General features: G+C 40.5%; 2 protein-coding genes across 2 annotated transcripts in view; one reads left to right on the top strand and one right to left on the bottom strand.

The window, feature by feature from the left end:
- creb5b (cAMP responsive element binding protein 5b) overlaps positions 1-926 on the bottom strand; it is a 40,881-nt gene extending 39,955 nt beyond the window's left edge. The window contains exon 1 of the mRNA XM_029505031.1: positions 900-926. The gene's annotated coding sequence lies outside the window, so the exon portion shown is untranslated. The remainder of the gene's footprint in view (positions 1-899) is intronic.
- A 106-nt stretch (positions 927-1,032) lies between these two features.
- On the top strand, positions 1,033-12,762 carry jazf1b (JAZF zinc finger 1b). Its single transcript, XM_029504441.1, has 5 exons — positions 1,033-1,209; positions 9,068-9,140; positions 9,881-10,077; positions 11,015-11,184; positions 12,075-12,762. The coding sequence occupies exons 1-5, from the start codon at positions 1,095-1,097 to the stop codon at positions 12,249-12,251; spliced, it is 732 nt and encodes a 243-aa protein (XP_029360301.1). The 5' UTR covers positions 1,033-1,094; the 3' UTR covers positions 12,252-12,762.
- Positions 12,763-13,664: the final 902 nt, after the last annotated feature.

The raw sequence follows: 13,664 nt of genomic DNA, 5'->3' as shown, positions 1-13,664 counted from the left end.
TTTCTACAACTGAGAGCACCTAATTAGTTTTTCTAGGCTCTTTTTGAAGCACAGAAGAAAATCACCTGCCACCATATGATAAATAAAGTTCTCTTGATGATACTAGGCCCATGACAAAAAATATTAAGTTTTGGATAGTTAAACCAGAGTTACTGAATTACTGAACACAAAGCACATATATATATCTACTGACTAACACTGCCACGGTGTGGCCACAAGATGCTTTTTCATCCAGTGTGGGATCCATATACAGTAACTATAATTTTCCCCAAAAATTATTTTTAATGTGTATTGTGTGCATTTATATGTGTGGAATTATATGTAATAATTACCCAATTATTTAATTATTTAAACATTTGATCAAATTAGGTTGAAGTTGGTATCTTGGTTTGTGAAAGCAGTACACACCAGAAGGTAAATATTGGGGTCAAATTAAACATTAAAAGTAAAAGGAATTAGTTTACTGTTCCTCTTTCTACCACAGCTTGCCAACTGTACATAAACTTTTAACTCTGTCAAGTTAGTCTGACTCATAAACAAGGCAACTTCCCGACCGGTTTGTTTGGGGTTTTTTTTACAAATAAAGATTTTTTTTTTTTTTTTTTTTTGTGGACAGCACTTGCTCATATTTTAATAATCTATTGTATTATCATCACTGATCATAATATATTGCAGTTTCCTATAAATTATTAGTATGATGCGGTATTAGTTAATTTAAAATATTGTTAATTAGCTATAATCGATCACTTTGTCGTGTGTGTGTGTCCCTATACAGAGACACACGTCTATATATACATAAGCTCTTTGGGAATTGATGCGTGCAGCGGTCAGTTTACACCACTTGGACTGCTATTTCTTTGCCATCAGTTAATGCTTTTGTGATGAAAGTCAAAGCTTACTGAAACATGACTTCCGGTGTGGCCGCCTGTTCCCTCCCGCTGGTTCGACGCAGCTGAGCAGTCACTGCTCCGCCCCCGCAGCTCCAGCTGTTCGCACCGCTGCCCGCCTGCTGTTCACCCGCCGCTCGCCGCCTGCTCGCTGCCGCCACCGCCTGCCGCCTGCCGCCTGCCCTCGTTTCCAATGCAGCAGCGACCATGACAGGCATCGCCGCTGCTTCTTTCTTTTCCAACGCATGCAGGTTCGGGGGCTGCGGACTTCACTTCGACTCTCTGGCCGAGCTAATCGTGCACATCGAGGATAATCATATCGGTAAGAGCTGAGAAGTGACGAGCGTCGCAGACCGCAATGGCCGGGGTCGGTGATTAGCCGAAGGGGCTAAGTTAGCGAGCTAGCAAGTTACTTCCTGCGTCCTGACAACCCTGTTGCTAGGTGTGGTGGCTATTGATGTTGCTGCGCAGTTATTCCAGTTGCTGTCGGCCGCCTGACTCCCAGTGTCCGCATCGTGCTGCCGTTTTAGCCGGCAGCTCCGCCGGCTGAAGCACCGACAGGTAAACCGTTTCTTCACGCTCCGCCGGCTCGCTCGTGCAACATCATTGCGGCTCGAGGGCCCCCGCGCGCTCAGCTGCGCTGGAAGTGTCGCGAGTTTGAGTTGCAGTGTGCACGAGCCAGTGAAGATAGGCCGATGGATGATCGGTTTAGCTCATCAGGACAGCAGAATTCATTCCAGCTACCGCAACAGGCATCACATCACCGCATTAGTCGTTCTGTGAAGAAACATCCAGCTCTTACCTGTTTTCATGAACCGCCTCGATAACCAGCCACATTAAGGTGGGATTTCTCATTTTTTATCCCGATGGACTATCTGACAGCATGCAGCTTGTTGTATGCATCGGGCTGATTATTTATAGATCTAGAATTTCCTCAGGTGGTAGTCTTCAGAGTGTCACATCTATCCATGGACACATGCATTTAAGAATAAGTCTTTCATTGGTCTGATATTAGTTTACCTATAGTCTAAAAATATAGAAAAAAAAATTAATGAATATGCAGGTATGCATGTAACAAAAACATATGTCAAAATTTGCTATCTAATACTAAATCACATAAGTATTATATTTGTTGGTGAAATTTTAGGTCAGTTTTATTTTGTTTGCATTTTTCAAGTGGCAGAAAGGATAATTCACTAACACATTTCAAATTTTATTATGAACATAAACAGATCCATGTCCATAGATCCCACATGCATTTCTGTCTGCCTCAAAAGGTGGGGAAAATATAAGTTACTGTTTTGGTTTGTGAAGATAATTGTAGCTTGTTAAGGTCTGCTCAGTCAATTAAAGAAGTAGAATGCAAAAATCAGTAGTCTTGTTCAGTAATCCACATTATCATTGTTTTATTTTAGACATTCTTGTAAACCATGTGGTATAATACATAGTTTCCAGGAAATGGATAGAAGTTTGAAAATGGTTAGACACAGAGATTTGTGTCAGTGGCTGGAATAAATCATGCACAGACTTTCGGAGCAGTTCATAAGGGACTTTAACTGACTATAGTGATGTCTCGATTTGGACTCTGACCTTTTCTTTATGACTAGGACTGTAACAAGTGTCGTGTGGTCCAAAAAAAGTAATAAAATGTAATTAGATTTGTATTTTTATTGTACTTCAAACATTCCCAGTCGTACGTGAGTGCTGGTCTCCAGTAACCCACTTCAGCTTGTTGCATATTAAGCACATCAGCACCCACTAAACATTAGCAGCGAAAAGATGCTGCAAGTCTGCCATTATCAACAGCACCACCTCTAGTTTATGTGAGGCAAGACAATAATGAAAACTACCAGGGTGAAGAGTTTGGGAGTCTGGGTGAAGCTATGAGATCACTCATTTCTCATTTTCCTGAATGATGAAATTTCAGGGTTTACTGAATACTTTGGTGAAACATGGCCGATTTTATTTAAAATAAATAAAAATAATGCAGCTGAGTTTATATCAGAACTTCATCCAAGAGTTTGTAATTTAATTCACAATCTGTTTTCTGTTAACTGATGTATGTATTTCTAAATACTATTGTTAAACTGTTTTTCACCTCATTATTGATTAGCACAGATAGTCAAAACAACAAAATAAGTTGGTATCTCGACAAACTTGTGTATCACTTAATTTGTTTACAGATGTATTGCTTTTTTTTTTTCAGAAACTGCAACTAAGTTGAGGTCAATCTTAAATATTATGCGCATTAAATTTTGCTAAGTCCTTAAGTAGTTATGTGCTTGAGCTAATTTCGACCTAAAGAGTTTGTACCTGTTCTCACAGTTGGACAGTCTTTTAAGTCCTGCATCTGTTTTCCAATCTAATATTTCAGACACTTATTATTGAAGCTGACAAGGCCCAGCTGTCTCAGTTGTTCTTGTTTGTTGCTTGACTGGCTTTAATATCCTCTGCCCTCTGATTGTGTGCAGTGCATGTGTCCAAGGTGTTAGCTTGAGAAAAAAATGCTTCAAAATGACTTATTGGGGAATAATGAGGCAATTAGTTGTCCCAGGGTGGAAAAACTTTGCTGGCCCCCTCCTTTGTCCACTGGCCTATGCCCACTCTGAGGAGTGCGAAAACTTGCGCATTGTGCCAAGTGCCTGTGAAGCATAATTACAGAGAGAGTGCTTGATTTGGCCTGTCTTCCTCCTCATCTGGTGGCCTGCTGCTTAAAGCACATTCTCTTTTATAATTAGGCGCCTGGAAAACAAGCACACATTCTTGCCTCTTTTTGCCCCTAACAGTCTGCTGGTTGGGTCTCTGAACAAGGGGTGGCGCTGCTTTCCTGTGGGTTGAGGAAGCTAGGCTTTACAATGAGAGATAACAGTGGATAATACAAACCAAAACTCGAATTCATGATATTAATACAATGTATTGTACTATATGGTTATAAGTCAATGTGTTCAATGAAAACACTGAAAAAGAAAATTTGTCAATTATTGAGAAAAATAACTGATGATCTAAAGGATATTACTCACACATAAGTAAATAGCAATCATTCACTTATATTTTTCAAATTGTGTTGTCAGCAGATTCTTCCAGTAACATACAGCAATGTAAACTGTCAGAGGATTTGTGCAATGATTTTGATTTAAAATATATACACAGCAAGGTGTTGGAAGAGGTATATTTTTCATGACAGTTCCTGAATTTGAATTCTGAATAGTTTTGATTCAGCATAATTTAATATCATTATTAAGCCTCATCATGAATTGCTTGTTGTTTCCTTCACCAGATTGCAGCAGATTGAAGTTGATGATTGTTGGGTGGTCCACTTAGACCTTTATGAAAAGAAAAAAAAAAATCTGCTGACTTTAAGAAAACTGAGGCAAATGAGCCAAAGAAGACGCCATCAAGAACAGAGGGAAGTTTTAACACTCTCAGTCTAAGTCCTGTTGTTAAACCTGTGGGATCTCAGTGGCCTGGTGTTCTTATGTGGCATGAAAAACTGCATACGCTGAGCTACTGAAATGTTTACTGTGTCCCTCAGTGAGCAGCCCACGGTAGACCAGAGAAGCAAATAGCGACCCCGTTATTAAGACCTGTGTGTAAATGTGTACCGCTGTGGCCTGGCACACTGACGGCCTGAACTGTCCACGGTTGGTAACAATGAGCCTGTTTGTTGCCAATCCTCACTGGAGGCCCATTTAGAAAATCTTGGTACGCACCCCCCAAAAATCTGTGTGGAAGTAATAAATTTGGGAAGCAGTAACTAGTTTCCTGATCTGTGCACCTGGTGGACCTAATTACATTTCCTTATTCCCTGACACCATTGCTCCTGTTCCTGTGATGAGGAGCTGCTGTACACGATAAAACATTTTGTGTAGGAGATAATGTACTTTGCACATCATGGATGTGTACTCTGATTAGGATCAAATGGGATATCCTTGCTGAAATTTGGACTTTGTTTTTTTAATACTTCTGCTATTTTCACATATAACATGCTGCTGACCATACCATAGCTTCTTAAATTAGTCAAATTAGTTCTTCATTTAAAAATTGTATCCCTGAAAATTTCAGACATTGTTAAATAAGTGTGGTTCCCACAGCTGATATCTCACCATATTAAACTACTATTGATTTAAGCAAAGCTGCTTTTATTGGGTGTTTTTTAAGTCTTCCAAAAATGTACATAATTAGATTCAAAGATGGAAATTGAAAATCAATCCAAAAACTAACATGATGTTGAAAACTGATGTTTAAATCGCTTATTTAGCTAATGATAGAGGGTTAGAGGGTTGCAGATAAATCTGCAACCACTTTAAGTAAATTGTTTCAGTCATTTTCAACAAAATTGTCCCAGTTCTTCTCTTGTCAAGCCAAATCACATTTTTCTCCTAAATGTTCTTGGATTTTTTTCCCCTCTCGTTCAGACAAAATAAATTTTTGGACATGTACCTTAAAAAATTTAATCAGCAAATTAATCAAAAATATAAATGAAAATATGCAATGAGCAGTAATGAATGTGTATTTTTTGTGTACAAATGTGTCTTTGTTGATGTGTATATGAATTAGTTTGTGTTTTATGTCTGTCTGTGCTGAAGGTATTTACACTAAATCATTTTAACTGCCCCATGTTTTTTCAGTAACCTGCAAAGGCAGCTTACACATGGATCTTGACTCCGTTTCATTTCCTCCTGAGAGGTCATGCTGTAATGAATTACCTGTGCCACCACTCCTGGTAATGTCCCCTGCTGCTCAGAACCACCATAAACATGTCACCATAATGCTCACCACTCTGCTCTGCCCCACAGTGCATTTGGCCGTGAGGGTGGATGGTGAGCCAGGCACTGGTGGAAATGAGAGAGGGAGCTGTGTGTGTGTGTTTGTGAGGGAAACAGAGAGAGAGGGTTGTGGAGGGTGTTATGAGGGGGCAGCAGGCGTCACTTCCCCTGTTGCCTTAGGAAGGTTTGTTGTGTGATCGTCCCATGGTTTCCTGTTGTAGGCCATCATTGGGACCCTAATGAGAACATGTTATTGCATCACGTTTTTTGCACTGATACACTGCAACTGCTTACTCATTCAGTATCGACTCACATTCATATGTTCCACACATGGGACTCTACAATAACCTTAGTCAGTTAAGGCTAAGCAGCTTTGTTGAAACATGTAAAGGATAAGAAACACATTTTCAGAAATCTGTAAAACGCTTGATGAATTTGTAAGACTGGGTGTAGTTTCACTAAATTATTTTAATTACTTTGAGCAAGAGCATAAGCTCCAGCTTTTTATTTTTTATACTGATTTATTCCCTCTGCGTTGCCAAGAAGCAACCCTGCTTGCTATGAACTCCAATTTAAGGAAAATTGAATTTGCTGAAAGCGGAAAACTTGAAAGATTAAAAAGGCTGATTGTATTTCAGTCAAAGTCAAAAGTACTTTGTTGCACATTAAAAATTTTATACAAGATGTGTTCACTGTTATCTTTCTATTCCATATCCCATAGCTGTCTTTTCATCGTCTAGGTCAATAATCCCATAGGTTTATAGGAACAGATATTTGCCACTGGAATTGAAGATGGTGTATAAAAAGCCTTTTTTGTTTCTTAGAATGCCTCTAATTGTCGGCCACCTAGGTAGACCACCAGTGTAGTTTGGCTAGAGAGGTTCCCTTCCCTACGTAAGGCGCCAAGGTCCTGGTCCTTGACCGCTGGTGGCCCCAGAAGAATAGCAGAGGTTGCCAGGAACAGGCCTCTGCAGGCCTCCCTCTCCCCAGTCCCCACCTGAGGTGTGTGTGATTTACAGTGTGTGGGAACAGACTGATCCACTGCTTTTGGAGCGGTCTGTTAGCAGGCCGCCATTCCACTCCTGGAGGCTCATTAGAGATCTTAGGAGGGATTTCTGGTGCACTCACGCACACATATACCAACACACAACTCAGAATAGTTTCTGCACTGCCTTCTGGCCGGGAGGTAGTGCCATTATGAATGTGTCTGTCTCACTCGGTATTTCCAGGACTTTTTCTTGAGAGTAGAGAGAGAGGTATGCTGTCCTTCTCACTGGGGAAAAATCCACTGTTAATGAAACACTTGCTTACGACTGAGGCCTTGAGAGAAAACCCCCTGAGCCTTGGGCGCTGAGGTTTAAGCCATTCCACCTGCCAATACCATAAAACTCTGTCGCTATGTTATTGTCAACTGAGTGGTTTGTCCTGAGCCACTGACTGGATCTTGCCTTTGTGTCTTTTGACACCCTAAGTGAGACTGACATTGGTTTGTTGACTTAAATTCTGTTAGACCTCCAAAACGTGTGCTTTCCCGTGTACACCTAAATGTGGTTTGGGTTTGAATTTATCTGGTCAGTATCACCTTTCGCCTTCCTGACAGAATTAAGCTGGGAGTTGACACCGAAAGGCAGCGTGCAGTCTGTGCTGAATTATGTGTACATATGTGGATCTCTATATTTTGAACTTTAGAACACATTGGCGTGTTTCAAATAGCTCAAGTTTTTAGATAACATAGATTTGTTATTATGGTTTCCAAATGACTCCCAAATTTGTCTTTGCTGGAGTCAAGAGAGATATATTTACAGTTAGGTACACAGTGATCACAATGGACTAGAAGGGAGAATAAATCTCTTCAAATATACTTACGAATATCCAATTTGTATTTAACATCCTAACTGCAGAGTTCTCAGTGCAAGAGCTGAGATACAATCACAGTTAAGTGAAATATTCTGGTGTAACTCAGAGTATTTCTGAATGAAGTATACATGTACAACTAAGGTTACAAAACAAACAGCCATTTGATGGCAACTCTCAACAACTGACCCTCAGACCAATTGTTGTATTCGATGAGGTGTCCATTCCAACTGCAACGGAAAAAGAGCAACAGCTGAATGTAAAATCTCATCTCAGTAAGAAATCCAGACCCAATCAGTTTGTCTTTGCTTGATGTTTTTTTGTTTTTGTCCAGCAGGGAATTTAATGAAAATCTGTTTTTAGTTTTTATGTTCCAAACAAACAAACAATCAGGAGTAAAACCCCAAAGCTGTGGAAGTAACAATAAAGTATGACTCAAGAGTTTTATTACGCTCTGACAAAGGTGTTGCTTGCCCCTTTAACCAAGAACACTTTAATTACACTATTTCCATATGTTTTATATAAATGGCAGTCATTTTTGAATCAAATAAATATGACTTGGCTGTTTTCTTTACATACTGAATATATAAAGACAGAATTTGCTAAAGCTCCCCTGCAGTCATAGTGCTATGAAAAAGCATAATTTCAGTTTTAATGTCACAAACAGCTGAGGGCATAAGTGTTTATGTGTATAAATGGCCATGGATGAAAACAGCACTATAGTTTTTACCACTTGGGGGTAGCAGCTTTTCTCGGCTCTGTCAGAGACAGACTGGGAGGCTCAGCTGGTGAGTGGTAGAAACTGTTGTTTTATGGGGCATCTCTCTTCTCCCGCATGGACGGCGGCGGCAGGAGTGTTTGATGTCAGGCCTGCTTCACCTCAGGGTGTTGGGATTGGCTATTGTTGTACATTTAGCACCGCTAAGCAAGATGAACGTCTGGAGCACAGCATGGGAAAACGCAGTATGTGTCAAATGTGGTCATGTAAGAGCAATGTGGTGTCTACAGCAGCAGAAAGCCAAAAGGTGATACATTCTTGTATCATATTCTGAATTGAAGTAACAGTGTAGCTCCATAAGGCTTTAGATAGATGACACTCTGTTTCTCCAGCATCACTTTAGATTAGTGACTGTCGTCTAGACAGTGGTGCATGACATCACGTTCAAACAGATTGTACAGCCTATTATACAATATCCTGCTTTTGAATCCTTCCACTGAAAGTTTTTATAGCCCTCATTCATGTTTTCATCTTAGCAGATGCAGATACATTCAGCGGTGATCTGATACAGGACAGTGGAAAAGGTTTTTCTTACCTTTACTCTCAGCTTTTAGAGAGATCCATGTTCTGTTTACTGTGTATCATCCTCCGGATAGCAAAGACTGGAACATGTGGAAATGGCTGTCTGGAATTGACAGAATTACCTTTTAAAAAAAAACACTGTTATTCACATTCTCAGATATGACAAAATGTAACTTTTTTTGTCACAGACACAGAATTGCCATTTTTTATGAGTAAATTCTGCACTTAATTCTTCCACTCTGTCTTTCTCGCCTGCTCAGATACAGACCCTCGACTTCTGGAGAAGCAGGAGCAGCAGCAGCCGACATATGTTGCCCTCAGCTACATTAACCGGTAAAGGAAACAGCAGCTGAATTTTTTCTCGTGCAGTAACTCAAATATAAGTAAATCTACATTCTAAATGTATTCATTGTAACATAATTCTGACATTAATGTCATTATTACTTGGCCCTATAAAGATTAATGTACAAAAGTCCTAGTACAGTATTACTACTGTGTCCCATGTAGCCCGCTATGAGGTTTTACCAGCAGATTCAGATGTCATCTGGTGGATTGCTTAGATGAATTGCCTCTGTATTTGGTGGCTGAGGGTTTTGTTTTTTTTTTTCTTTTTTGGTTTCTTTGTTTTGTTTTTTTATTGCACTGGGTTCATCCCAGTTGTCTTTGATATGGTGCTTGAATAGTGGTTCTTCAAAGCGCTTTGCAACAAACCAGTGTACTATAAGGTCTGCCACTGTCTCCCTGCCTTCACAAACACATCTTGATGTGGTTATCACTTAATTTGTTAATTCCACTTTAGCTGTAACAATGTCTATGTTAACATTTCATTTTTATGATACACATTTACCAAAGACTTTACTATCCATCATAAACCCCAGTGGAAGGGTTGGTGTTCTTTTTTTTTTTTTTTTTTTTTGTGATGGGACTGGAGCCAATGATTTTTTCCAAACATGTGTTCTTCAGTAGCAAACCTTTCCTGGGGTTTTCTAGACATGAGGACAGGCCGCTGAATGAGATGACCCCCTTCTGATACACAAGTAAACCCTGACTACTCTTATATCCTGCGGTGGCAGGTTCATGACAGATGCTGCACGGCGTGAACATGAGGCCCTGAAGAAGAAGGTGCAGCCCAAGCTGTCTCTTTCTTTGACAGGCAATCTGTCTCGCAGCAGTGTTTCCACACCACCTCGCCACACCAGTGGAAACCTTACCCCACCAGTCACCCCACCCATCACCCCGTCCTCTTCCTTCCGCAGCAGTACGCCTACAGGTAACCGCCCTGAACATTCTCAGCTCGAGTCATGCGTTCAGAATTTATTTGCAGCAGGAGATGCTCATTGCATTGCCAGCTAGGGTGACAGCAGGGTAGTGAAGTAGTAAAGAGATTTACTTTCCTTCCTGTAGGTCCATTTTCAGGCATGATAACAGTAAACATCCACTATGCTGAATCCCCTCCAACTTACAAACTGCTCTGACCTCCTTATCGTGCAGAGCGAGTTTCTGTTGCCTGAATCAAATAAAAAAATGCCCTGGTCAAATGATAACGAAGAAAGAGGGTGGCTCACTCAGCGTGGCAGCTAAAGATAAAAGCCCTGTTTTAGCTGCAATTACTTCATTTTATCCATTCATTCATCCACCCATCTATATATTTACACTTGTAATGGCTTCACATCAGTCAAGATCAGTTATTGCTGATGAAAACTCTTCATCCCACCTACAGGCCATCGCATGGTTTTGCGAGGCAGCTCACATTCAAGCTACAGAGAATAAGGAACTGCTCTCACAGTCCCGCTAATTTATTTAATTTACTCCAGTGTACATTGCATAACATGTTTTCCCATGTACTCCAGTTGCTGTATTGTAAAGTATGCAGTTTCCGTGCGTAACATCTTCGATTAATTGTTGAAACAAGTGCAGTTCATTGACCCCTAGACCTCAATGAAATGGGTAAATATTTTCCCACAGTTGGCATAATACAGTCTTTACAAAAATTCGGGCACTGTCACACATGAGGTAGAGATTATGGGAACACTCCCCTAAAACATGCTGAGAAAGGCCCATGCTTCTTTGCCTTAAGGCTCAAAGGCCAGAGCTTAGTCATACAGTTTGCATGAATCAGAGCTTCCTAGAGACCAGCGTGTGTGATCACATGTCTGATATTGATGCCACTCAGTTGACTGTCTGTCTTTCACTGATTACATCTACAGGTAGTGAGTGCGATGAAGAGGAGGTGGACTTTGAGGAGTCTGATAGTGATGAATCCTGGACTACAGAGAGCGCCATTAGTTCTGAGTCCATCCTCAGTTCTATGTGCATGAACGGAGGAGATGAGAAGCCTTTTGCCTGCCCTGTCCCAGGCTGTAAAAAGAGATACAAGGTAGGTTTAATCTTCTCTTGGAATGTACATGCCAAGAGAACTGTTTCAACATAAACGAACAATGTGAAGTATATTTTAAGAAGAAATCTGGGACAAATGTTGTGCAAACTGTATTTAATATTTATTAATATATTATTTTAGATTATTAAACTGAAAATGTTTCCCTGCTGTTGAAAATGGAAAATTGGCTCTTTGCGGAGCAGTTCAACAACATACATACATATGTACATCAGGTCCACTTCACTGATGTGGAGTTTTACAGCATTTTCCATTCGCATTTGGTGTAGTGGTTGGAATAAATTATACACAGTCTGAGAAAATTGGATTGCTGACATGAATGACTGCAGGCAATATTAGGAATTTGTTTAGCGGCAGAAGAAGAAAGATTTTCAACAACAAGAAAACATTATATTCTCCTTTTTTTAATCTGTACAGGTAACCTTTTTTTTTGTTCAGATAAGATATATAATAACAGTGTTCCAGTTTTGACAGCATTTTGGTCAGCCAAGCCAAAGCCAGCAAATGGCCAGTCAGACTGGGCACATATCTGACCTAGCCATAAAGCTTTTATCTCAACCCCATCAACCATGAGGCCCAAGTTTTACTGTCTAACATCAGGACCCAACATCACTAAAGGGGAGCAAATCCCTGCCAATCGCAACATCTTGTGGAAATCCCTCGCAGAAATATTCAGTTTTAGTTATAGTTATAGTTATAGTTTTGAAGCATCAACCACAATATGGAATTTTTTCGTGTCTACACACTTCCGGCCAGGCACAGCCAATTACTTGTGTTCCTTGTGTTACTGTCACCATACGCTGCTCAGTGATTTTTAGTGGATGTGTGTCCAGGTGATGCTGCAGCGATTCCTTTTCTCTGCCTCGTTACAGAATGTGAATGGGATCAAGTATCATGCCAAGAACGGCCACCGAACCCAAATAAGGGTGCGCAAACCCTTCAAGTGCCGGTGTGGGAAGAGCTACAAAACATCTCAGGGTCTCCGCCACCACACCATCAACTTTCACCCACCAATCTCCACTGACATCATCCGTAAGATGCAGCAGTAGAGGCTGAGTGAGTGACCAGCGATCTCTTTCAGGCCACTTCCCAACCATTTGAGCACCATCATCACCAGCAATGGCTGTTTCTCGTTCCACATCAACCCTTCCCGACCTCCTCTCCCCTCCCCTCCCTTCTCCTTCGCACTACCTTTCCCCACTTTGCGATGACTATTTTTGATTGCATGGTATATGTAGTATCCATAATTAATTTCTATACAGCATATTGAATCTTGAGGTAGTTCACAGTTTTGTATTTTGCACATTTAAGATATCTTTTACCCAGCTGAATTTTTTTTTTTTTTATTATGGTGCTTGATGATGATTAGGGCTAGCAGCTTAGACAATAAATTACACCGAGTCACGAGTAGCCTTGCATGTACAGTCGGTCATCCTGCAGGCATTGTGAAGTCAGAAGGAGCCGAGGAAAGATTTTGATGTGTTTTTTGAGAAAGGACGCACCAATATGTGGCCTGTCTCACATGAGCCAAAAAAAAAAAAAAAATGCTACAGAGGGAAATGACAACAATCAGAATGTGTACTACATAACAGGAGAAATCCAACCTGAAAACATTTGTATATGTTTTATTATCAGTAATAATATGTGATGTTAATAATCAGCTGTTGTATTTACTTACTGTCTTTTCATATCACAAGTATTACACACCCTTTTTTGATGTTTTTCTGAAAACACTTGTATGAGCACCAAAAGATGATCTCAGGTGATGTTTGAAAGCATTTCAGCACCACAATCCTGCCCTGATTGTATTAATGGTGTTCAATGGGATCATTAGGAACTCATTCTTCCTAATGTTGTGAATCGCTTTCCTAAAGACGGAAGCCGTTGTCCTTGCTATTTTGCAGTGAGGGTTTAAAGCACTTTTTGTAACAAGTTGCCAACGAGTTAGCGTTTCTTTTTTTTTTTTTGGGGGGGGGGGGGCTACATCTCGTTCCTGGTATATGTACCGAAGCTACCGAGATGAGGCTGAAGGCCTTCAGAGCAGGTGTGTACGCCCGACATTGCTCCAAGGGAAGATGTATACCAAACCTCTAGTTTTTCCAGTATTGAGATTTCTCTATGTACAGTAGTTGCCTTGAATTGTAAACCATTCCAACCAGTACAAAATCTTTTATATGGCTTCATTTTGACAGTCATTACAAATTACGTTGAGTACACACAGTGAAGGCCGTTTGCTGTTTACCAATTCTTAGAAACCCCGTGATTGTTCTTGTTATGGATGGGAGAGGGCCAGCATTAGTTATGTCTTTCAGCACATTTACATGCTCAGTCTTGCTGTTTGGCTGTGAGAAAAACACTTGTGGCTCCTACTTTGTGCCATATTTCATCAGTCATCCCTGAAGTAATGAACTACACATCACAAGACTCCACAGGATTTATCAACGATGAGCCATCAGATAACA

This window comes from Echeneis naucrates, chromosome 6, assembly GCF_900963305.1.
Source record: "Echeneis naucrates chromosome 6, fEcheNa1.1, whole genome shotgun sequence".
In the NCBI taxonomy this organism is placed as follows: domain Eukaryota; kingdom Metazoa; phylum Chordata; class Actinopteri; order Carangiformes; family Echeneidae; genus Echeneis; species Echeneis naucrates.
Note: the sequence above shows the minus strand (reverse complement) of the source record. Positions and strands in the feature narration are given on the sequence as shown.